The 27,484-nt window shown below is 39.0% G+C and overlaps 1 protein-coding gene across 1 annotated transcript in view; it reads left to right on the plus strand.

Moving 5' to 3' along the window:
* The window catches only part of dnt (tyrosine-protein kinase Dnt), a 55,277-nt gene that overhangs the window by 9,907 nt on the left and 17,886 nt on the right, over positions 1–27,484 (plus strand). The window contains exon 2 of the mRNA XM_033469794.2: positions 24,422–24,549. Coding sequence (XP_033325685.2) covers positions 24,422–24,549 — 128 coding nt within the window. The remainder of the gene's footprint in view (positions 1–24,421; positions 24,550–27,484) is intronic.

Here is a 27,484-nt window from a genome sequence, read left to right on the forward strand (position 1 = left end):
ATAAAATAGTTGCATTGTATTATATAATTCAAATTATATTTTGTTAGTATAAAATTACAATTACATTTTATTATGGTAAAATTGCAATTGTAGTTTTTTATCATAAAATTACAATTTACATTAACATATGGAAGCATAGCACAATTCTTGCTGGACTGCGGATCTTGTGCATCTTTATGACAATAATGCGTACATGAAATTTAATACAATGAGTGGATTAAAAGAATTTAATAATATCGACGCATTGTTATCATATTACTGAAGCTAACATAAATAAAATGATATTTCTATTTGATTTCAGTCTCTTATAACTAAATGGCGGATCTATACGCAAAATAAAAATTTTGTACAGCAGTTTTATGAAACGGGAGCTAAATCGAAATGTATCTTTTCTTTTGTTAATTTTCAATTAATTTTAATATAATACTGTTTTTAAATTCTTCCAATATTTTCACTGTTCTGTATTTCTCTTATCAATCGTTACAATAAATGTCTAGTCCGCTACCTTTTTATAACGAATATGAAGATATTATTTTCTATATTGTTACTTGACCATATCATTTTTGACAACTGATTTAATTTTTTCCACGTCCCATTAAGATCTACAGAAAAACTAACGTATCTATAAGGAGTACCTTAAGAAATACGTCAACGAAGATTAATAAATATTATAAATAATGCTAAACATAGCATTTTGCCAGAAAGTTTCGTCGTTCGAGTGTTAATGCAGAACACATCGCACAAATGTGATGGCAATTATTGATCATCTGATCAATAATTCGCGGCTCAACAAATATGTACACGAGATTAAAGCTCGTTGTAAAATTAATACGTCCAATCAAGAGAACGTCAAACCAGGGACGAGCCGCGCTCGGAACATCCGTCAGAAATCCGTGTCAAAACACGAAAGTAATGTGCGCTCGGACAATCTCGTGCCTGAGGCGGTGTTTTGCTCATGTGAGTTCGGCTCGAGCCCGACCTTAGCTAGTTAGGACCTGACAGGCCCATCTTGATGTTTCTGCGGGAGTGGGGTGGCCTCAAAGGTCCCGCCGGGGCTCCGTGAAAACGTTTATGCACGCACAGTGGCGTAGCAAACGCCGCGCCGGCCCCGAAGAGTAATAAAACATTTCGCTTTCTGTAGACTTCGGGCGAAATGCGTCGCATTTCTCGCGTCGTTCGCTATCTCGACATGCTGCCCAGCATCCAACGAAACAGTACGAACGAGATCGACATAGTAAATCGCTCGATAATTCACCAGAGAACGCAACATTCTTCGGAAACGCGAAGATGATCGCCGATCAAGGTTCAAGGCTTCTAACGAGTACTGTGAAAAGAAGGAAGCAACAAGGGGTGAAAGAAAAATTGAAAGATCATATCTGTCGATGCACGAACGACAGAGAGCGATGTCTTACAAGGGAAAGGCCGGGAAGAAATTCTCGTGTACAGTTTCTAGATGGCCGCGGCGCAGCGTCGGCCCGAGTCGGGCTGGGCCGGGCCGGGCGGATGCTGCACCGTTGTCCGCATCAATCTTCGACTCCTCGTTAAGATCCGCGCCTTAAGTTTCCTCCTGAGCCTGTGTGCGTTAGCTCGTTTCGTTCGGCTTACGTGCCAGGGACACTGCAAGCGATGTGTTGGTCGGACATTTACATAAAGAACCGTCAGAAGAGACGCTGGACCCTCGTGGATTTTCTTCCAAGACCGACTGACGCTTCTTTCCTCGCGTCCTTTGCTTCCGACCAGCGAAAAAAATTCTTCTGTGACAAGCGTTCTGATACGCGTGCAACTTATCCCGGCAACATTCCTGTTATCCTTACCCTCCTCCCCCTTCCAAGAAATTCATTCGCTGAAGTTGCTGGAATTTTCTAGCCTGCATGTAAATGCTTTAAAGTTATTCGATTTTCAGTGAAAGTATTTTTTGTAGCTGCTTTTTATGTTGATGCGTTGTTGATGTTTTATTTTGCAATTACTGATATTACACAGGTTTGCACTCCTCGTTAATCCTTTCGTAGATATTGCTCACCTTTTTTCCACTTAAAATTGATCTTTTTTCAAATAAAAGTAATCCTTTCACAGATGTAAATGAGTCATTGTTTATTTAATTTTTTAATTTAATTCTTTCCTAAATTGATTCTTTCATACTGTCCACCGCTCACTTAAAGTCCCGCGGCAGAAATGCAAGAAAACTGGAAGGGGTACAGTATTCCTACGTACTTACACATTGAACTCTAGTTGACTATTCGTCGCTGTCTCGCGAGACTTCCAAGTGAGCGGTGAACAGTACATATTTATTTTTTTGCAAATCAACTGTTTCATAGATCAAAATTGGCTATCTTCGAATTTTTAAATTCAATATGAATTTTATTATAAATAATTACAAATATGTGAATTTTATTTGCAAAAGGGTTAATTTGATTTGCAAGAAGTATTAATTTGGAGTCCAAAAATGTGAATACGATCTACAAAAGGTTTGAGTGCAAAATCTGTAAAAATGTTTCTTTGAGAAACATCAATGTCCTATAATGTACTTTTACTGAATCAACTGTACATAAAAGAAGTATGACAATTTTCTTTTAACTAATAATCGTGGGAGAAGGTAATACACAATATTAATCCAAATTCTTGTACAATGGTTATTTTGGTGTTTATAAACCCAAAGAAACTTTCATTTCAGTGATATTTAAACAAAAATCTTAACAAAAAAAATATCGTATTTGTATGTTACTGTATTAGAGATAATAAAAAGTGGAAATATGAAAATATTTGTTTAATCATTAGTAAAAATGTAAAAGTTACTTCGAGTTTATAATTATGCACACCACTGTTGTAGCGCGAATGAGTTTTGCTACAACACAGATATTAATGAACCGTGGCATTCGAGGGCTGGCTGTCATTTGTACTAACACAAAGAGCAGTTCGCAACAAAGTTAGACAGCAGCGTGTGCATCGAATGAAGCCGTAACTAGATTGACTTGTTACTTAGACCACGTATTCCTCTAGAGACGTCAAAGATGCGCGCAACACGAGGGTGAAAACACTTTACCCTAGTTTCCCAAGGGCACTGGGGAGTTCTTTTCTGTCAAGCGCTGTTATGAAAGAAAGAAATATATTTCCAGAGGAGGGATTCTTTTCATAGCATTCATTTTTAAACATAACATCTCCCTTACTTCAATAAATCCACGTGGAGTTAAAGCATTTGTAGCTTCAGTCGTAATGGCTATAGCAAATCCCACACATTGTTGTCCCACACATTATTTATTAGATTAGCATTCTTAATTTCTTGTACATAGACTGAGGATTTTTATGCGAAGTAAACAATTATTGTTTTGAGTATAAAAACAAGAGTAGCTATACCTCTTCTCTATGATTTTAATCAGTTGGAACTAACACATTGATGTTCTCAGATTCTTTTAATTTATTTACTGTTTTAAATTGCATCTGGTAATTACTTATAAATAAACTGCGGATCTTTACGCGTTTATGACAAAAATGGATGTCAAATATACAATAACCAAATTTTCGAAGAATTTACTGGTACTGTTATATTCTTCAAGTGAATCCCTTGCACTGCAATTTCTTTTACAGCTATGTTAATTGGAACTACTTTGTCGCTAATAAATTCCTATACAAGATCGAAAATTTATATTTATTGCATTGCAACTTTTATTTTGGCGTTTAAATATTGACAATAGTATTAATTTAAATGACTCAAACAACATCCACATTTAGCTGATCACATGCCCTAAATCTTCATAACGAGTCCAACACGATATTAGAGAAATAAATCTCTGTGCTTCTTGCAATTAATGCAGACAATTCTCATTTTGCATCAAGATACACAATTTACCCATAAATACTACATTCCTGTATGCTAGTTCAGACTCGCAGTAAATTAAATAAATCGTAGTTTTAATAATTGTAAAATAAAATTCCAGAATCGGTTATCGAATGACGAGAGAATTGAGTACATTTTAACTAAGATTTTCTAGTACATCAGCTATTCGTACCTAGCGCGTGCAATAAGAACATCAACGTTGATCTGAAAAAATGTAAATGGATCTAGCCATGGAATCACAAATCACATTTTAATTCAAACTAAGAAACATTGACTCGTCAAGCTACAATTTGTCCGCTTCAATAAGCAACGTCCGCGCGTAAATCATGTTCAGAAATGCACGCATGCGTCGCGAGAGTAACCGAGTAAAACTAATTGCGAAGGTGTTTCAACAAGTAGCTCTAATCGTAAACATTAGGCTTGGTTTCAGGCGAAATAAATCAAAACGCCGCGGCGCGGCTCTGTTCGCTTGGTCTTTTCCCCAGCCTTTTCCCTTATCCTTTAACGAGAGTATTCATCAATTTCTCGGTGTTATCCGCGCCAAGAATCTTTTAATCCTTGCTGGTGCATCTGTTTTGGCTTCCACGTTGCCAGCCCTGAGTGACAGGATCTTAACGAGCATCTACTTCTCGAAGATGAGTCGCCGTTCCTCCTCGGTGAAAAACATCCCGCGCACTTCGCGTACTTAGGAGCCGTCCCTTGATTCAATATAAGATCGTGATTCAGGCACTCCGAGAGAGAATACATCCTCTTTCTCTTTTTCGGTTTTTTTGCTTTTTCCTTTTCTTCTTCTTTCCGTTCGAACACCATAAACATCGTTCGCTCGAACGCCAACGACGCGCCCCTGATGGGAGAGAAACCATTTTTCTGACGTTCGGACGACTATAACCGTCGGTCCTTATACACGGTGACTCGACAAATACGAAGTGGAACTCTTCCGAGGGGCCATCGAACACTTCTTGACAAATGGGTCCCGAAGTGGAAACCGTCCTCATTTTTACGCTGCTACTTAGAAACCAGCCGCCGCAGAAAGGAAACTCGTGGCTGCTGCTGCCGCCGCCGCATTCTCGTAGCTTCAAACGATTTACCGTTCCGTGACTACGTTTCACGGGAATCGGCGGCGTGCGGTTTTGGAAATTAACATGACCATTATAAGTTTTATAGGATGTCCTCCGGCGAACGATTGTGTTCGTGCGTCAGAAAGTTCAGAACCGAACACAGTCTTTTGATCCACTACGACCGCAGCGAAGGTTTTTCTTCTTTTTAAACTCAGCTGTTGTAACCTCCAGATACAATAGAAAATCATGACCATGTTTGTAGCAAGCGAACAAATGAACAACGCAATACAGTGGTGCGTGGTTAAATTTAAAATGTGTATGTTTAAATTCATATTGTCCGAACCCACTATTCTTCCACCATAGGGTCTGGAGTTCGACTAGATCTAATCTCGCAAGGGAATCCTGAGAAGTGAACCTCACCCGATTGCAATGAATTCGGTGATAGATCTATGCATATGTAAAATAAGTGTAATATTAGTCGCAAATGATTAGCCAGTTTTGAGATGTATCCATGCAATAAAGCGACAATTACCTGTGAAAATTTTTGTCACCGGTTCAAATCCTGTCACAGGAGTGTCTCCATTACTTTTCTTTCAAAGAGGATTTATTATTAAATAAGACAGTCTTTTGTCATAGTAGAAAAATGTACGCTAATTTATTATACACGATATGTACCCGCATCTATGCAGAATGTACATAAAACTTCTATTATAAATTGTCCATAAAACATCTGTTATTAATTGTACATAAAACTTTTATTATTAATTGTACATAAAACTTCTATTATTAATTATGCATAAAACTTGTATTATAAATTGTACATAATAAATTGACATACATTTTTCTATACTCTAACAAAAGACTGTCTCATTTAATAATGAAACTTAAATGAAAAAAAGTAGTGGAAAAATTCCAGTTTCTATAATATCGTATTTTAAATGAAATCAAATAGAAAATACAATTATTTTCAGTATGCATATAAGTTACAGAGACTTGTAAAATGCATTCTTTAAATTTTCGTTATACGTTCAGATAAAGAAGTTAAAAAACATACAAATAGTATTTTAATCATTACCAATGTAATTCTATTATCTAAAAAAGAATTCGAGTAATTTAGTCCAATTTGAATAAAGTTACATCGTTTTGAAAATATACGAATACCTTATATGCTCACTGTAAATAGAGGGGTAGAAGTGATGTACGGACACGAGTACCGATGTTTTTGCGTTTCGAGTAGCTCCGTATTGTTCTTTGTCATCCGGCTGACAGCAGACGGAATTCCGAACTTGTCTCTCGAATTATGAAGGCATCGGCGCCAGGGAAAGGAGCACATGGCGAGGCCCATTTAAAACTTCGAAGCCCCCAGACCGTAGATGCCATCTCATCCGGGGTCCTCGAGAGCCCCGCAGCGGGGGATGCTCTGCCTTTTTCTGTCCAGTGTCCTTCGTTCCCGCCGTCGGAGATCGTCCTTGCAGAAGGACTCATCCCTCGGCAATCTACGGTGATAAATTGCACGTGACAAACCCTTCGTACTCTGCCAGTGGGATTCCTGACGGGAGATTGATCTCTCCGGAGACGTCGAAACGAGCTTCTCCGGTTTGACACTGAACACAGGTAGTGTGTGGTACACGTAGGTCAGTTCTTCTCCCGGAATTTCGGACATTTTTACGCTGCGTCGCGTCGGTCACTTCCGCGGCGGAACACTTTTTGTTTCATTAACCGGTTTGCATCGAGCCACGTTCCCGGAAATTATGCCAAATTACTGCAATCTTCGGTGCTAAATATTCACGGTTTTGCATTGATCGTAATATCTTGCATCGGTCATGCTTGTTTTTTTCTTTTTCTTTTTTTTAGAAATCACTACATATAACAATTTATCGTATAACTATGTGTAACATTTTATCTGTTGCCAGTTTTTTGAAGCATTCGAAATATTACTTGTATTGCATATTGTAAGAGTTTGAAGTGATAAACTATTCGATGACGTGAATTAATTATGTATATCGTAATTAACGTTTAATAGAATCTAATAAACCAAGAAACTCGAAGAACAACACTCGCTTCGTACGTCTACGATGTGAAGTTGATTTTATTTGTGTACGATATTGTGGAAGAAAAATGTAAAAAAAAATCTTATCTAACGATACAAACAGAAAAATAATTACTTAACAGAAAATAACGTATATTAAATAATTTGAGAACAACAACAACAGAACGAACATTGTCGCTTATTGTCAGTCACGAATCCATAGTTCAGCCGCTTACTCTCTCGATCTGTTACGCTACCACAATATCGTAGGGTTTCATTACAATAATCCCCTAATCGTCTTAGAAAAGTTTAATCCTTAAATGTTCGTGTGCATCACGAGCATTAACAAAGAATAGCTGCAACGGTATAAACGTGATTAAATTCGAAATACTTTGGTTTTCTATGCATGCGCAAGAGCTTTTACCACGAAAGAATCGAATGACGTGATTTTTCTTTAGGTAATCAAATGAAAACGCGTTTAAAAATTGATTTACTGGAATTATTCAAGAAAAACGCCAAATAATTAAAAATAGTTCAACAATGTCGCAATGCGAGACAAATGCAATGTGATGCTTCAGACGCAAGATTGTTCGGCAAACATCGAAAATTGATGATCAAACCGTGAACGCATAATCTAGAACTTGATGTACTTACCCACAGAAGATCAAAGAACACTATTATGATGGATTCCGCAAAAACAACTTAACTCGGGTTAAGATGTTTTTGCACCCAATGCCTCGTTCAGGATTGCAACTGAAAATAAGCAGCGTCATTTATTCGCGTTGAATATAATCTACAGAGCAGTTGCACGTTCAGGTTATCGACCAAAGGATGAAAGCTGTTTAATGTCATTAAGCACGCCGAATCGGCTGTATTTATTTGCGAAGGCAATTCTTATTGACGCAGCCGGTCTTTCAAAGGAACACTTTTTCCTACTATAATTCAGAAATAAAAGGACCAGTCCGTTCGACTTGTCGAGGCTGACAGTTTGAAGGATTAAGCCCGGGAGAGATGAAGATTGTTCGCTGCGGATCCTAAAGGATCAGGATTGCCGACGCTTCGGAGTCGCCTTCCTAGCGAATCCTTCTTAACGAGCGCTGTCGATCGTGGAGCACGAACGTGCTACAACGAAAAGGACACTCGATCCAACGTCACGATAAATTCAGTCTCCGCGTAATCCTCTTCACGTCCGAGTCCTGATTGCTAGTGCTGTGCCATATGTCCCCGGCACGGTGGCGACAACGTCTCAATCAACCCACCCATCTGTCAGTCCTCGTATGTGTGGGCTGTTACTATCGCTACTGTAGGATACCACTGTCCCAACCAAAACTCCCAATCGCATTTCGAGGGTGCACGCCGGGAGCAATATTATTTTAGTTCCCGATGCCAGAATCACGGCCCGTCGCCGTTGTCGGTTTGCTTTGCTTTGTTTCCCTTTACGCTGCTTTCCTACCCTCGACAAATAAACCAGCAGACATGGCTTTGCAATAATGAACAGAGGCCATCTTCCGCGGCCATCGTTCTCGACCCGGAACAATGAACCGGATTCAGACGCGACCCGATCAAGCTCACGGTTTCAGTGGAAGCTTCGATAGAGCAAAAACAGTATCCATGAAATTGTTATCGAGGTTTCGTTGTGTCGGTGTTGATACCTTCGCGTTCTCGCATGGAATCTTAATCGATTGTTGTGTGTTGAATAACGTAAACTCTCACTTTTAGACTGCGGATTTTATGCATTTATAACATACGGCATTATGGCATATACAAAAATATTCGATAGATTACAGGAATATAAGAATGTCGATGCTTTACATTCAAGTTAATAGGATTCTTGAAGCAAGAAAGAAACTTCGAAAACTGGTCAGTGCTTCTTACAATCGGTGCAGACATATTTATGTTAAAAGATCATCGGTTTAGGAGGTATGTTAATTTTGATGTTGTCAGCTGTTTTTAGATGACGCTGTTCGGCTGTTGAGACTTTTGAGATTATATAAATTGTCTTCTAGAATACTGGCTTTATAAATGAAGAAGAGTTGCGACGTCTTAGAAAATTATTGAAGATGCTATATTGTTTGAAATGAAATTATTAGATTGTATAAATGGAACGAGAGGGTGTTCAATAACTTTCTACAAAATTATGTTCTCATCCACCCCAAAAATGATTAAGCTTCGAATGAAGCTATTGAGCAGGATCTACATGCAAAATTTTCAGCAATGTTTCATCGATTGCAAGCGATAGAAACCAAATAGTAAATTGCATGTCTTCAACCAGGTGATGGCGAGTACACTCGTCATTATACAAAACGTTGTTATTTCTTCTTTATTAAATTATATAGGAGTCTGTAGAACTGTCGTATTTAAACAATATACGAGAACTCGGGACACACTTTTCAAAGAAATTGTAACAGCTAACTGGTTAATCTTTTGAATAGATCGAAAATAATACATAAACATCCTTTCTGTTTTTGATATTAGTTGCTCGAAGTTTCGTTAACTTTTGTTAAGTTTCGTTAAGTTAACACGTTTATGGCGAAAGTGGGTAGGTAAAACTGGGAACAGTGGAAAGATTAAAAGACACTAAAAATGTTGGTGTACTAACATCAACTAATTAAAATGGTTGAAGAAAGAAAATTATTCTTGGCTCTTACGTTCTGCAATTGATGCAAACTCAAACGCAGTCTAATGATTAGTCAACGTCCCAATCCACAGTTTATGGTACAGCGCAATACACTTTACGTGGTGGCCCAGTAGATTCCAAATCATTCTACCATATTGAATGCATAAAATCTGTAAGTTATTGGCGGACGAACTGTGTAGGGAAAGAAAGCGAAGCACTTAAACGCATTTTCAGCTATAAATATCCGTGCGACAAGTTTTCCCCGAACCAGAGGCAATAAGCGAGGCAATGACCGAGAAACGACCGAACGTTGTTCCGAAAATGCGACTTTCAGCTGCGACAATGGTGTATGGTCGGCGGTGGAAGAATGTCGAGGATTTCGTCGAGCAAGGAAGTATCGCAGCAGGAAAGTTTCCTTAATCCTTCCGCTGGCCGAGGCTATAAACCAGACGGAGGTAGAGTTTCGGAAACCCATGAAAAAGTATCCCCGAAACAGCCGAACCAACCCGCCGCGTGCATTCTTCTCCTTCTTTTTCCCTTGTCCTTCTTTTCCTCCAGCCTGCTAGCGATCCTCTAAAGTGAATTATAACTGGTGTCGCGTGAAGTTACGCCTTCCTGGATGTGACCTATGGCCCTTACGGCGAAACAGAGAAAGGGAGAGAATGAGAGAGAGAGAGACAGGGAGAGAAAGGGGGAGGTACGGTGTTGCAATAACAGAGGAGGAGAAACCAAGAACGAAGGGAGAAGGAGAGTACAAACGACGTCCAGGACTTGACCAGGACTTATGGGTTATTCAGTAGAGACCCCCGTTGGCGGAGGACGAACCCACGTATTCGTTCGATATATGCTAAGCAGTTAGCCTTCTGTATTATACAGGGTGCGGCACATGGAAGATATTCCTTCCAATGTTTCCTCCGCGTTTCTTCGTGAAAAAAATAACGAGGATAGTCGATAATTCGCAGGGAGAATTACGATCGCGCGCGCGCGCGCGTGAAAGCGTAATTTTCTTCCTACACTTAAGTGTACTGATCGCCGGCATTTTTTCAAGCAGAGGGAAAGAATGAATTTTTAAGAATTTAGCTTTTTTTTACTGTCGTTTGTTGGCATACGTAATTAATGACTGCATATTTTTCAGTGATTCTCGAGCAGCGCAACTTTATCCTGGATACTTTTTATAGGCATACTTTTGGTTGAAGCAAAATTTTGGAGGTTTCTTCTAATTTTATTTATTTATGTTGAGATATATATTTTGTTAGAATAACACTCGAATATTATTATTTATTTTCATATATACCACAAACTAACCCTTGTGTACACAACCAAAATGTCCACGATATTCGAAGCATAATTCCAGCGAATTTCGAACATGTATTTTTGTAGCAACGATGTTCTTTTACAAATTTTGTATATTTCATTTTTGCAAATACTTAAATGCATTATTTAACAGTATTGTATAAATAAATATACCTTGAACAAAAATAATAATATTTATAGCGCTTTTTCTTATCTGGATACAAAATGATCATCCCTTAAGCAGACTTTAAATGTTCTAATACCTTAAACAAACCTAGGATTAAAATAATTTAGATAAATATTTGTGTACGACACGTTAATCGGTCGCAAAAATACATAAGGAATCCGAATCCAGAACAATTTTGTTATATTTCGTCAAGTATTGTTGAAAATTAGTAAAAAAAAAATAGAAACGTGTACCCAGTTGTATACACACAGGTTAAAGGGTTAATCCAAAAGATATAGGTAGATGAAATTTAAAGCAATGAAAATATTAAACGAATTTAGGGACATCTATGTATTATTTTCAATCCACTAAAATTTTATCGAAGAAAGAAAAACATTTCTGTTCGACTCATGTTTGTCGCGATCGATGAAGACAAGTTTTATTTTTCATCAAGATCTGCAGACTATCAATTAAATAACTATTGAATTTCTTGTCTGCGTTAAATCGTCTCTACATTTCACATCGAGTAATTAACATTTCGAATCGAATTGATCCTCGATCCCGCTACTATTTCACAATACCTTCGTCCGCAAATGATTAAAAGCCAAAATTTCGTCAGGGTTCCTCCCGCGATCAGTAAGGAGGATGATACTTCGATCAGTAGATCCTATCGCTCTGATGTTCGATGATGATGCACCGGCTGCGTATCAATGCGCGATGCTTCGCAGGTAATTTCGCAGGATCGCAGCAAACAAGACACGCCGGGTAGGCGTGTGCATACGGCCCTGGGCTCGCACGTGGGCGACTCTTGCGATACACAGGGCTCTGCGTATCCGCGCACCGGGTATATACGCACGCCCACGTCGTTTGTACGCGCTGGCGAGTAAGTGAAAAATATCCCATGCACAGCGGCAGCACGCGCTCGCGTACGTGTGCACGCACGCACAATGACAGGGGCACGCATACGCGCGCGCACCAGCGTATATAAATGCGAACTCGTTAGTACGGGCAAGCGTGGATGCGTTATTAGATCTCGCGATGCTCTCTGTGTTGAGGTATCGGCGAGAACCAGCTGCCTGATCTGGTCGTTAACCTCATCTCGCGGATCATTTTTGGATCAGCCCAACGAGTTCGAGTTTCCGTAGGAGGAACCTCCCCCCCTAGTTGATCCGCGCTTCCAATTTCTCGTAAATCCTTGATCGCGATCAACAAGCTGACTACACATGGTCTCAGCTATAGGCGAACCTGTGTTCGGAATAGTTCTGGTTACCGAGCCGGGCTATAGGCCTGCTCCGAGTAAAGCTGCGGAATGTGCGATTGATCCTGTTTGCGAAATCCTTGATATGATCTTCCCTGTGTGAACAAATGGTACCGAGAACGTTTCCACGATTTATGAGATCGATTTGATTTTGTGGATTTGTACCGTGTCGAGTTGACTGCGGATTTCGTGCATTTTTAACAACAATGATTAGCAAGGGATGATCCCCAACCCGGAGATTAAAAAAATTCCGAAACTTTGGGGTATGCACAGCATATGTAGATATGTGTTACATAAATTTTTTTTCTTGTGTGAATTCACTTTAGGGGATGGAATTAACCCCTAAATATTCTGCTATTTTTTTTAACTTATTGCTATAATCGACGAAGCTAGGAAAAAGAGTCTTCGAACGAAAGTTACTTCTTCTCGCAATCTATCCTGTGGTATTCGTATTGTTTAAATAATTGAAAAAACTTATAAACAAATAACCGTGTATTTGGGGGGTTGCTCTAACCCTTAATACATGTCTACAGGTTATCATCCCGCAGGCCGAATACAAAATTATTAGAGGCATTATTATGTAAAATTTGTCGATGTTATTAGAAGAGGAAGGACATGTTTATCGGACTTACGTTTCCTTCATTTTGCGTAAAAGTCCGCGATCTAGTGATGAGTATTTAAACCGTTGGTCTTATTGCATTTACGTTACGTAAGGATTTGTAAAATGCAAGAAAGCATGCAAATTAATCAGATCTATTAACAGTTTTATTATATTTTTACGATGAGGAATCTTTTAGTTGACGATAGAAATTTTTGTCTCATTCTGATTCTAATAAAATAGGGTATGAAAATGGAAATTCGAATAAAGATTCAAATAAATTGCGAAAAATTCCGATGTGTGAATAAAGTTTAAAGAATTAGAACTAAATCGTTCTGCAAAATCAAAATTTTCTGAATCCATTTCTAGAAATAGATAATAATAAAAATTATAACAGCATACAGATTTATTTCTTCACTTTATTTATAACTTTAACAAACTGCAAAACGTATAATAATAATAATAATATCATAAAATTCTTCTAACGTTTCAACTTTCTGTTGTCTGTCAAATGCAGTGATGTAAATATTTCAATAAAAAGCATTACATATTGTACTTTTACGTCGAAGTGTAACCTGTTTTGCGAGAGAAGATTTTTGAAACACGTTCATGCTCATAATACCTGTTCACTCTACTGCTGTGTGGTCAGTTTGAAGTAATACAATACAGTGGACAGCTATTACGACTTATACTATGATCGTATTACACATGTCTCCTTCCAAAAGTCAAACCACAACTGGACATACTTGTACAAACTACGATTTTTGAAAATTGTGAAATAATTTTGATGTAAAACCGAGTTGTAACTAGTTCACACGGATTTTATGCATTTCTGACAAAACTGAACAGATCGAATGCAAAACAGTGAAATCATTTAAACAAAAATATATATATTGCAGATTTATATTGCAGATTTTTTTTTATATTTTTTATATTTTTATATTTTTATATTATATTTATTTATATATATATTGCAGAGATTTTATATAAAAACGATAAGATCAGCCTTGAGAAGTATTACTTACGGATCGTTGCAATGTGTTTTGAGAAAAGCGAGGCAACCGAATGTTTTGCCGGATATAAAGTAAGACGTTCTTGATATGGAATTGATCACAATGCTGACGCATCGGGAGTTGTTTTTACTGTGCACGGTGAACTTGTTGGTAATTGATCCAGTTTTTCTCGTCTACTCGGATAAGTGCACGAGAAAGAGCCGTTGCGAACCGTACTTTTCACCGATGGATCGCGATGACACAGTAATTTACCAATAGAAAGCCGTTGTTCAGGTATACAGAGTCTAATCTCCTGTGGTTCTGTGATTACAGAAGAAAAAGCTTGCATGACTGCGAACAATTAACTTCTATTTTAACCTTCACACGAAATACATACTCGCTTTGCACGGTTCAATTGTATATAATCATTTACGCCTGTGGATTGTTCGTGTTAAACACCGAAGGCGGTTTATACACGCTCTAACTCCATAATCTTGTTTACACGGGCCGAAATTCGGAAAAGTTTATTTAGTCTATTGCAGGCTTTATCACCCCATAAATGGCTATGGTTTCCGTTCTGGGATCAAGCATGTTTAACACATCGTGGTTATATTTGTTTCGGTATTTCTCACGTTTTCGAGCTTACTGTTTTATATATAATATCAGACTTTAAATATTTGGTCTCTTAAAAACGATATTTCAGATCAAACTTTGAAAGGCTAATAAATAATGTATGAGATTATATCATAATTGTTTCTACAAAGTGTGTCGGCTAAGAGTAAATATTGATCAGAAAATCTGATCAAGAAAATTTAAAAACAAATTTCATTTCGTTATATTAATAATAATAGAATCTTTTACAAGCTTTTAATATGGATTTTCGCACTGCAATGACGTTTTATGACTTACTTAGTTTTACTTATCATTCTAGAAAATGTTGAAAATCGTAGGCAATAACTATACAAATATCCACGCGTGTACAATATTACCTTGTCGAATGCAATACAGAATGACTGAAGAGGTTTATTTCATCCTACATATTGCCATTGCACTTATCGAAAGTGCAAAGGATTTTTTTATAATGTTAGTGGGACTGATTTACCAGACAATGTCTAAGCAATTCTTTGTTCAAAAAAAGAATGAGAAACTTAGTCCTTTTACTTACATTTTATAACAATGACAGAATTGGATTTACGCGAACATGATACGATTTCTATAATAATATGCGCACGAATAAAGGAGTTTATCGAAAAATTTCACATGGAAATATTTCCACAATATCAGTGATTATAAAAGAAAATTTAGAAACCGGTCAGTCGTTTTGACTAGTTTGCTAAAGACGGCTAATGTACGTCGTTCTATAGCAATGCCAAAATTGCATTCACACAAACATCGTACTGTTTTTATGCTTTATACATGCTCGAATGAAGGAGTTTATAAAAAAATTTCTGCTAGAAACACCTTTAAAATTTCGACACAAAAAAACATTAGAAACAAGTAATTCTGACCCGTCCAGTATTTCTATTGTTCTCTAAAAATTCCATTTTCACCGCGTACTGTACAGGAAACAAATAAAACGTTCGTTTTCCCCGGTGTGCGTCGATACGAAAAATGTTCCGTAGTTTCGTAGCCACGGTGAAATCGAATAAAAATCGGTGCCGGTCCCGTTCCACCGACCTGCACTTCACCCTTCTGCCTTTTCCTTTTTGTGTGTAATGCCTCCCTCCTGGCCCTGCCACCCGCCGTCATCTCCTTTTAAAAACCCTCGCCACGGGAAGATCTCGTTATAAGCGTACCGCGTGGGTTTTGCGCTCGAAAGGTGTTGGGTTTCTGACCCAAAGCCCTGGGCTTTTTGGTGGTCTCGGGGAATAGGAGGGAGCGGAATGAGGTCCGCAGGGTCCCCGCAGCTAGCCTGCGATTCAACCGGCCCTTTTTCAGCTCCACCTTTATGCCGCGACTCTTGGAACTCCGCTCGTCAACTCGCTTCTATGCCGTATTTTGACAGCGGAGGACACGGTGCCCTGCGAAATTTTGCCGGCTGTTTCGCGCCTCGCGAATCGAAGATGCTTGCCCGCTTTCCGTCTTTGTCCGGACCCTTTGTGCGATCACTTTTTTCAACCCTTTTGTTGGCTGTACGGTCGAACACCTTAGATCGCCATGAATTCGTCGCGACGGCGTACGCACACGATTTTACGTCTCCGACGCCTTTGCGACACTTGTTCGATTAATTATTTGGAGCATTGAAACCGTCGTGGAAAGGAGAAATGTTCGGTCGAACGATGAAAATTTCATTCATTTTTGTTATTGTTTTATTCAGATGGTACTGATGCTTCTATTGTCAGAATCGCTGGTTTTTTAAATTGTTTATTATAAACAAATAAATAGGTCATTAGACCCCGGTTTTTATGCATTCATTGCAAAACTGATTAGATGAAATGCGAAACTGTGAAGGCGTCGAAGACCGTAATACATTCTTATTTAACCCCTGTTTCTTACAATTAATGCAGAACGCTTTTATTTTACATTATAAATCGCTCTAAGTAGATTGGAAAATACATTTTTACATTAATGTATCGCGTCTTTCTAATTTTATCGGGTTCTGTAGAACGTAAGAGTCTTGGAAAAGTAGTTGATGTCAACTTCGCTTTTGAATTTTAATGTGACTCAATAAAATGTTAGTATGGTTTGGTACGTTTAGTGTTAAAATCTGCACATGTCATGATTGCGCGAAGATTCTTAGTCTAGTGATGACCACACAATACTAGTGCGTTGTTTATTGCTGTTGTTTAACACCTTATTTACCGAAAGCCTTGTTAATAGTCTTTTCGATGACTGAACTGTATTTTTCGACCATTTTCTTTCTAATTATAATTTCAGTGGAACTTGAGCATTGTAGTCTCTGAACAATTTTTTAAGAAATGCTAAACGATTGATTTTCGATTTTAAAAGAACTATTAGAAAACTGCCGGTGAAGTGTTAATGGAATAATTATTTGCTCCTTAGTTTGGAGAAACGCAGCGCTTCCACTTTATTATTTGTCTATCTTTTCAAATCCTCTGTATTCCGAGATACTGACAAATTTAATTTAATTTCAACAAACGGAGAATTTTGTCTTGCCTCCGACTTCTTGCAAATGAAGCAACAAATTTCGTAATATTAATCGGGTGGACAATATTTCATAGAGACACGAATGTTCCAGATTTAATTGCCGTTTAGAGTGATTCATAAGAATCGTCGCCTGCGAGAAATGTGTCAGAGGTCTAGAAGATGTCGCAGTTATTGCTTCCTTTTCTTTCACGCGCGTCTCTGTTGTTTTTCCCGTCGGTCCACGCTCGTTAAACCATCGCCATATTTTCCCATGTCAGAATACGACATCGCGTGCATCGGCTATTCTCGGTTGTTTTCCTTCCACTGTTCGCCCGTGTCTCCGAACAGTCGTCGTGGGACTCCGAGACCTGGATGGGTCACTTTAAAAACCATGAACTGTTTAACAAATCGACTAGAAAATCTCGCTACGATTTCTCTTATCTCGTCCCGTCTTCTCTCTCCTTCCTTCCATTTCCCATCCGAGAACCTCCCACAATCTTCGCATTCGTTACTTTCCCATCCCGAGCGCGCCGCGTACAGACTTGGAGGCTTAGTTTCCGCGAGGTTTTTCCATGCAAAGTAGCCACCGCCCCCGTCGCACTGCACTTAACGAGCACATCAAAGGGCCCGAAAGAATAGAGGAAAATGCACGTCAGAATTCTCGCGAGCTCTTTTCTGCCATTGTTTCATCTGCCGCGTGTTGTTGATCGATATCTGTTTGCGGGCAGGTTCACCGTGCCGACAGCCTGTCTGAGTTTCCTTACCGCCTTATCTTTGATCTCGCACGTTTTCCGGGTGTCAGCAGGCTGTAAGAGTTCCGTAACGGTAAGAGTTCTCTAGCTACAGTCGGTTCAAAAGCCGCTGGCCCGCCGAGACTGGTAAGGGAAGGCGTCCTCGCCGCTGGGGTCTCCAGCCAGCCCTCCGTTTTCTACGTTTTCTTGGAAACCGAAGCCAGCTCGCCAGGTCTCCGTAGTCGGGAAAGTGGCACATGCGACCAGTTGATTTTGATTCGACTATAGGCGCGCTTTGCTCTCTGTAGTTAGAGATCGTACATGTTCCAAGAGAAAAGGTTCGAAGTGCCGCAGAACCCCTCGTGACAATTGTGTCTGGCACTCGTTGTCGAGGGTCGACGCCTTCGTTGAAAGGGCGCTCTCCCTCTCTCTTTCTCTTTCTCTCTCTCTCTCTGGTTCTGCATCTTCTTCGTCTTTTTCTTTTCCCTTTGCCGCTCTTGCTTGCACTTTGGCCCGCTGCAGGCGTACCAGACATCAAAGGATCTTTGGTGTTCAACCACCCCTTGGTTTGCCCACATGCAAAGTTCCCGCATAAATGAGTGAAAGAAGATCCGACCGCAGCCCTGACTAGATAAGGGTTTTAAGGACACGTAAGCTGGTAACGAGGTCGCGGATAGGGCTCTCCTCCCACGAAACGAAGCCTAATAATTCTGTTGAGCGGGGCACGTTGACCCCCGCGTCTAGGCCGATCAGCTCGAATCAAGCCGGAACGGTTCATTACGGAAGGTCTCGATGGTTTCTCGGGCAATTGCGTTAACCGTTTCTGCAGATATTCTCCTCGCTGCCCACGGCAGCTTCTCACCGACGGCCAAGGTGTTCGCCCGGCATTCCGCTTCCTAAAATGCCGAGTTTACTTTCTGCCGCGGCTCGTATTGTTCAGAAAACGTCTTCGGGAGTCGCCGGAGCGGGAGGGGTCCGTCCTTTCAGCGACAGTGACTGCGGACAAAAGTCAGAGGATCGTCGATACTCGGAACATCTATAAAAGTGTCCTATTCACGGCGGCGGCGACGCGACGGTTCGATTTTTACCGGCGATAATGCCAGCGTGGTCCCGGAGATCCGAACGTAATTATTTTCCGAGGGGATCCTGCGGGGTGTTCGGCGTCTTTTTTACGACGGATATTGCGCTCGGTCTCCCGGCGAGAGCGTAGAGCAAGAGGACGAGAGAGGAGAGAGAGAAACGGGCAGCGCGCTGAGGTCGTAGGTATACGATATCTGATGCAGAAAACCGGTAAAGGCCGAAGACCGATGGAACCGGCGCGGCGGGGCGAGAGATCCGAACGAGGGAGAAGGACCAAAAGCAAAGACACGATTGTGGGGCCACGGCACATTGTCTTCGGGTGACTTAAAAATCCAACTCGTGCCTCGTTAACCGTCCTATCTGATACAACCGGCGCGGGCCCTCGAAGGGAGTACACGACGCGCGGGGTCCTTCGGTGCCCGGGTCCACCTCGCCGCGATCTTTCCCCTTGTTCCTTGCCCTTTTTTCCTCCGGATAGTCTTTTTTCTTCCGATCCTCCACCTTCGCCAGCTCGCCCACGTGACCTTGCGGCTCCTGAAAGTGAACTCTGCCAGGGAGTTCTTGGTAGCGTAACATCGAATTGCCACGGTACTTGTGGACACTCGGCTACCCGAGCATCGCTCGCCATCCCTCGGAACCAAAGGCCGGCTTCGGACGAGCGGTTTACGGCGATTTGCCGCCGAGGAAACTTCCAACCGCAGCTTCCTACCGCCGTGTTTCAGCAACACGATAATTTATGTGAAGCAATTTACACGAGCCGGCGTTTCGGCGGCAGCTTCGCGTTTATCAAAACAAGGGCGCGCATAGAAAAATTCAAGACGAGCGGTTTGCGGCAATCTGACGCCGCGTTTTAGTGCATCTTGCGACGTAATTCACACACAACGCAAATTATAACGGCAAGGAAGCGGCGTGTTTTTTAAAACGAAGCGGATCCTGCTTTACCGCGAACGGTAATCTGGTACCATTTGTATAGAGACCCTCTAATAAGGGTCGATAATATGTGACAATCTAGCTTAACCCTTACTGCCAGTTTCTTATTACAGGGTCCCTAATTTGTATCGGTGCGTACAAAAAGCTTCCCGGAGTCTTTGTACATAATTTATCGAAAGATTTTACACTCGTGTAAAAATAATCAATAAATTGTCTCATCTTCTCTTAAATTAATGAATGGAGAGACAGATGCTTCTTTCAGAAATCTTGCAGCGGTAAAGGGATGAACCCGATATTTTTCTCTTTATAATATATATTTTATATTATTTTATAATATATATTTTCCTCAAACATATTTTGTCTTCTCGCGTCCGTAACTGAGCTTGAAATTAATTGCTTATTACGCGAAATGTTTGCGAAGTATTCGCAAACGCGGCGGCAAAATTGCCGCAAGCCGCTCGCTCGTCTCAAGTACCAAAACAGTCCCCGTAGGATTTTGTCAGCTTAATTTGCCGTGCCGAATAGGGTCTAGTACCATATTCGTCACGGTGGTAGTAAGGTATGAAACAAAATTCGGAATCACCTGTTGCTATTACGCCTCGTTCATTGTGAACATTTCACAATGGAAAGGGAAGCTGTTGCAGTCCACTTTGAAATTTGAGGGTGAAGATGAAATATTAGCTGCATGTTAAGTCGTTTAGGTTCGTACAGGCTCTTATGCAGAGTGATTCATATAAGTGGACTCTGTGCAATATTTCGCGAGGGATTAAAGTTATCAAAAATATATTTCTACAAAAGTCGTTTGGTGTATAGGGGGGCGTTAGATGATATAAACAATATTCCTACAGGTGTCGTGGTGGGGGAGATATTGAAATCAAATTAATATTATTAATTAATATTTAAAATAGGATTCAGTATTTTTTTATCCATAATATAACAGCGTTTGTTGGGCTAGCTGTAGTTCTAAAAATCCTAATAATATTTCGCTTCGTTCAAATATATCATAATAAAAATGAATTTCGAAACCTAGTTAAACATTAGTGTTGACTAGTTTTTAATGTTTAATAGTTCAGCGTTGATCTTTGTGTCCAGAGCCAAAATGTTCAAAATATTTGAAGTTTAGTTATTTAAAATATGTTATATAAATTCATTTTCATGAAATATTAATCGATGTAGAACTGTACATAAAGATGCTGATCCGGAACGATTTTTGCGATATTTTGTCAAGAATGATTAAAAATCTCTAAACGAAAACTAGTTGTATAGGAAAATGTTAAAGGATTAATCTAGCACTCTAATTAATTGGATGTCCTGTCTGCATTAAATCGACTCTTCATTTCCACATTGAACAATTAATATTTCGAACCGAGTTCATTCCCGACTCCTCTAACATTTCACAACGACCTCGTCCGCAAAAGATTAACCCTCTAAGTACCGATGCGCACAGTCGTATTCTAGTAATACATATTGGTGATCCTCTCCACTCTCGCTCGCCATAACTTCGGCCAAAGTAGACCAAGATTTCGTCGAAGTTCAATTCAAAACTCAGAACATGTTCTCTGACCTGCAGTATTTCCATTTTACAAGATTTATTACAACTTATAAATATGAAATTGAACGTATTAGCACGTACAGTGGTTGCGCTTTTGACAGGTTTTCATGTGTGAACAAATTTGCTACCGTTGAAATTATTTGGAAACATGGCACAGCAATTTTTAGTGGCGCCTCGGAGACATCGCTCGGGTGCAAAGGGTTCGGTTTAAAACCCCCGGTGGAAGTGGGAGGTTTCGTGTAAACGATTCCGGGCAAAATGGCAGCGAACGGGCCACCTTTTTAACAGAATAATGGGAAAATCCAGTTCGCCAGTTTCCGTCGCAGACTCCGGCGATCGTTATGCTGATTCAGGCGTCGCCGAGGCACGTGCAAGAAAATAACAAGCTCGGCGAATCGACCAAGCGAAACCGACCTTCTTTTGAAGACAGTGTTTCTACCTCGCTTGCTTATCCTCGCCCGGCTCGGTATCGAACAGGGTCTTTGTTGCTCCGTTTTCGTTCACACGATTTGTATTCGTAGCGGAGCTACGAATTACTCTCGGGATTGTGAACACGGTGCCTCGCGTGTCTCCCGATAGCTATCCGAACGTTGCTCGAGAGATCCATTTTTCCCGCTCGCTATCTGTTCCTGATTAGAGACGATCTACGTCCACTGCTTTCTATGTCAGCGGTACTCTAACCTACCTCTCTACTTTCCATTTTTTTTTCTCCGTTATCTGATCAAACGTACACTTTCCTGTGCTGCGTCGATGCCCGCGACACTGAACACACACTGGTCTAATTAGTCCTCGTTGGAAATTGGTGATCCATTTTCTCAGTCGCTAAACATCGCAGAGCAGGATTGAATATCCAAAACGTGGCGAAAATTCGCTTTCTGCGGAAACATTGTTTTAAAATATTGTTACGGCTATATTGTGATATAACTTTGAAATAACACACGTCTGACACGTCCTCCATAATTTCCCAAAGAAAGGAGACAATTTTTGTTTCTTGTATGTTTTCACTTTCTTTACTTCCTAGATTTTTAGAACAGAAGAATTACATTTTTGGTGTTTTAATAACAATGATATTTAGTATGTTCCATAGGTAATCGTTTTTATAGCGCAAAGAATTCAAAGCAACTACGATATTATAGTATGATATTTAAGAAGAAAATTTGTTTACATTTTTTCGAAAGTATAAAGCCATATAGCTATTATTCAATTGAATAAATACCATATTTTAAGTAAAGAAAAAAAGAAATAGAAAACACTAATTTTAACGCTAATTATTCATCTTTCTTGTTATAAATAAGGACGTTATAATAAATAAGTAGAAACATTATAGTAAAAGAACAACTTTTGTAACGATAAAGAACGAATTTTTGCTACGTCTTGGGTATTTTCGGCTGTAGTGTATCGCCATCTTTGCGGGTCTTCTGATATTACTTTATTGAGCTCTGTGAGGAAATAATAATCTTCTTTGACGACTTTGTTTTCCTTCTTTCGAAACAGCAAGGCAAGTGGAAGGAACTTTTAAGCGCTTGTGCACAAAGGTGAATTTTTCTTTCATTTTCTGTGAATGGAGAGTTGATTCCTATGGAAATGAAGAGGTTGCTGTTTGGTCCACTGTTCCAATGAACTTCATGAATAAATATGCCGAGTTTTCCTTTGGCTTTACATTTATATAGCTTTAAGCGCTTTCTACGAGTTCTTGTTTAGCTTTCTTAGGAATTTCTTTTTTGTTTATGTATATTTCAATGATGTTTGTCCTGGTCGATATCGAGGATAATTTTAGGAGATTCAAGGCAAAAATATACGCTAGGACAAATTGTACCATGAATTCATCGTGAGTCATCGCTGAACACGAAATCGACCACCCTCTCTTCGTTATGACGTCACTCCTTTCGTCTTTGATTAACATCGAATCAATTTATTATATAGAAAGAAAATAGAACGATTGACATAAAGCCATTTGTACGGATTAGGTCGTGGATCTTTACAGAAAATAAAAATTGTCCGCATGAATTGTACAGAACGGGAGTCAAATAAAAATGTATTTCTCTTGTCGATAGATGTAGTAAATTGCAAATAACGTAATAATATTTTGCGAATCTTTCAATGTCTTCGCTATATTCTATATTTTACTAGTAATAATGATTCTTCTGAAAAATAAATTACTTTTCGAATTATTTGTTGTTACAGATGAACATATTGTTTCTATTGTGAACAATCGTTATTTAATATAACAGAAGCGATATAAAATTATTGTTGATGAAATTTAGAATTGCATGCATATATTATAATATAAATTTTATAATTTAATTTAATTTAATTTTATAATATAAATTTACATATTTCCTATTGAATGCTTTACTAATGAAAATAAATTTATAATGCATGAATTAGAAATACTATTTCTGCGCTTTGATCAATAGACGCTGGATCTTAATACAAAGTACATATTTTTGTTGCTTCAATTGCGATTCTAATGTGCCCAACAATTTCAATGAGTCGAAATAGCTACTGTCTGATTCACTCGCTGTCGTTTGCCATGAACGAGTCAAACCCATTGTCTATTGATCAAATACAAACCTGCAGACTGCGGATGTTTGCGCAAGTTCTCAAACGTGTGATTTGATTTTCTGCGCTTCGCTGTATTAATTGCGACGCGCGTACACCGTTGATTTTCGTAAAATTATTGTCCTAACGCACAAACATCCGGCAATCGCAGGCTGAATTCGTCTAACGTCTTCACAGATTTTTATTTCATCATTTCAGTCATTTTTGTAGAAAAATGCAACATTATCACATTCGCTATATTTTATTTCTGTTAATCCAGTATTTATGCAAATTATAAAGAATAAATATAAAATATCTTAATAGATAATGAATAGACTGTCTATATATATAACTGGAATTTTTTCCCATTTCCGAAGAAGTAAAAATATTCTGTTTATGCATAAATATATGGAATAAAAGTTGCAGCGGATTTGTAACTGTTTTCTTAGAGCAGAAAAATTAATTGTTCAAAGTTGTTAAAATTTGTTCAAGCCCCGTGCGGAAAAGTATTATCCTGATCAATGACTCTCCTTGCAAGTGACCATTCCATTATCCGAACAGTCATGTCTCTCGACTTGTTCTGTATAACTAAGGTTTCACTGTAGCGGTAAGAAATTCGTCAGAATGAAAACCTGAATCACACGTCTTTCATTCCAGGCCTGAAAGCGGAATTGTTTTACGTGCGAGAGGGCGTCATCAACGAGTACGCAATTAAATTTGTCGTCCCAGTGCCGGCGCAAGTTCACAAGCTTCATTTCACTTGGGAGAATCTCGCCGGCAGGCCGGTAAGTTCCACAAAGATACGCGACCTTTCGCAAAGGGATTTCCTCTCGTGATGCAAATCCACGCACGGTGGTATGGGAATTCGCCTTCTGCGACCGAAAACTATTTTAGAGTTGTTTCAAGGTTTAAGGTTTATAGTGTAGCAGGTCGTTGAATTCGTTTCGACACCAGCTGGAATGTTATTAAGCCAAAAATATATATTAACATTGAAAAAATCCGAGTGACGAGCATTTTTTATGAAAAGAATCTTTTTGCAAGTTTTTATATTCTAGTTCGTTGAAAAATGAATGCTGACCAACTTTTGTCGGGAACATCTTTTTTTCGTCAGAAAAAAAGTCGATATGAGATATAATCTCTTTCCAAAAAATGCGTATTAGAATGAGAATTATCATGAATAATAATAATGTATCAATAATTTGGATGCATAATGCTATTATACAGTAATAATATATTATTAATTTTTATGTATTCTTCGCTTGTTTTCAATATTTGTTTGATACCTGTCGGAAAAGCAATAAGAATCTAAGGATATTATTAGGTCGATTGATTAATATTTATTTCGAATTTATCAAACTTCTGTATAACGAAAGAGACTAGCCACAAAGATATCTTGACTGTTTTTATATTTATTGAAAGTAAATTTTTTTCTTATATCAATATCGAACGTTCTATTCATTATTACTTGCACAAAAAAACTTCAAATTAACACATCTCGAAACCAGCGAAAAGACATCCTGAGATGATTATATATCCGGATATATATTACTTGTTATAGTTTCAGAATTTTATAGCTCTTTTGCAACTAATTGTCGTACTTAACTTTACAGACCTTTTAACCCTTATCACTCCAAACGGCAGTAATACTGCCAAGCTTTAGCCAGCGTTCTACTTCAACCGGCAGTTTCACTTCCAGAATTTCGTAATGTTATGATTATTGCGTTTACTTCACTGTAAGCACCGTATTTTGTGGAAATATCTGCCGTCGTTTTCAAGTAAAATATTTTATTTTATTTTATCATTACTAATTTGTCCGGAGTTGGCTACAAATCACTCCGTAAAATTCTTGGAGTGATAACGGTCAACAATCGTAAAAACCTTTACTTTTCATTTACGACCTATTTTGCAAGTAAAAATTTCTGACAGAAATTTCCTATATTAATTACAAATCATTTGAATGAAATTAACGTTTATTTAGGAAAAAAATGTACAAGAAAGATCACTGGTATCAGCATATTTCAGATGAAATAACAATACGTAAAGCTTGTTAATATTTTCATTACTCTTATAATTTCTTTAACTTTATCACTCTTAGTTTTATCAATATATTTATTAGTTATATTTATTATTCATTTTGTATTAAATTTGTTAATTTAGAAAAGTATTTTTTGCAGTTCTGTTAAACTTCATTTTTCCTGAACAAATACCGATATGCATACAATCGGCGACCGAATTTTGATTTTTCTCCACAATTTTGTCATTTGTCCGTGCTGTGGCGCGCGACGAGCATATGTTTGAGCAGCGTAGAAAAACGGGCAAAGGCAATGGAAAGGGATATACCGTGGCCCCTTGAAGCGTCGCGACAGCGTCCTCCGCGCACTTTATTCCTCATTTACGTTTCTTTGATTCGTTTGCCCCGTCGGATCAAAGTTGCCCGTGCCCGTAGGAGAGGTGAATTCGCTCGTTAACGAAGGAATCCGCGTCTTCGCGCGATCTCGTCGCCACCCGAGAGGAGGACGAGGAAGCCTTTACCGGATGAATCCTCCCAACGAGCACACTTCAGGCTCCAACAGACACAGGCCAACCATTTGGAAAGCTCTTACCCGGTTCGGATCCTTATTCCCGGTTTCTTTCGCGTCCTTCCGAGACGTACTTACCCGGATTATCGACGCATGTCGGTCTTCCCAGTTTCGCCGATTCCCGGCACGAACCAGCCTTGCAGAACTTCCTCTCTTCGATATTCAACGCTTAACGAGGATAATAAGAGAGTCCGGCTTTTCTCGATGGGGATTCGACTCTCATCGAGACTGCTTTAAACTCGGCTACATCTCGAGCCGTTCGAAAGAACGAAGATTCGACGGAGTACGTACCAGGCCTTAGATCTTCGTCGATTTATTGACCCAGTTAACGACGGTCAATATTCTGAAACTAATTAGCGCGATATTTAAAACGTGCCCCCGAGTATTAGGCCAGATTAGCCGCTGTTACGAGACGTCGCAATATCGCGTTGGTAATATTAAAGTTCTTTGCGCTGGATATTTATCGTCGATTTCGCATTTTCGTTGTTTCGCATAAAAACAGATGAAGGGAGAAACTTAACTTTCCTGCCAACCGGATTCCTTGCAATCAAAATAAATCACTTAATGCCTGTTCTCGTTTTCGTGTTCTTGTGCTTTACGTAATCTGGTAATAAGGTATTTTTCAAAACCCTGAATTAACAAATTCTTTTTGAAAACGTACAAGTCATTTAATAAGCATTATTACACTACAGACGTTGTGGAAATATGAAAATATACGTAACGTAGTACGTGAACGTATATAAAAGGATAAAAACGAAACATGTCGGAATGCAATAAGTGTATTGTACACGTGCAATATTAACAGCAATCTTATTTGTTACCGAATATGATTCACAAAGATTCACAATAATTAATCGGTCGATGTCACGATGATTTATCACATTATTTTAGATCCAAGACTAATCTCCATTTTTTACATTTTAATAAATAATATTGAGTTATCATGTGCAATTCATCGAAACGCGAAATAAATGACTGTTATGCTTCTCTATCTTCCAGTTAGTGCTGACAATTCTTATTTTATATAACGATTCGTAGTCTAGGTATTACTTTTGCATATGCAGTTTGAGATACGCAAGATAAATACTTGTTATTTCAATGATGTTCAAAATGTGTCTCTAATTATATCGAACGATACACC

This window comes from Megalopta genalis, chromosome 10 (assembly GCF_051020955.1).
Source record: "Megalopta genalis isolate 19385.01 chromosome 10, iyMegGena1_principal, whole genome shotgun sequence".
Lineage (NCBI taxonomy): Eukaryota > Metazoa > Arthropoda > Insecta > Hymenoptera > Halictidae > Megalopta > Megalopta genalis.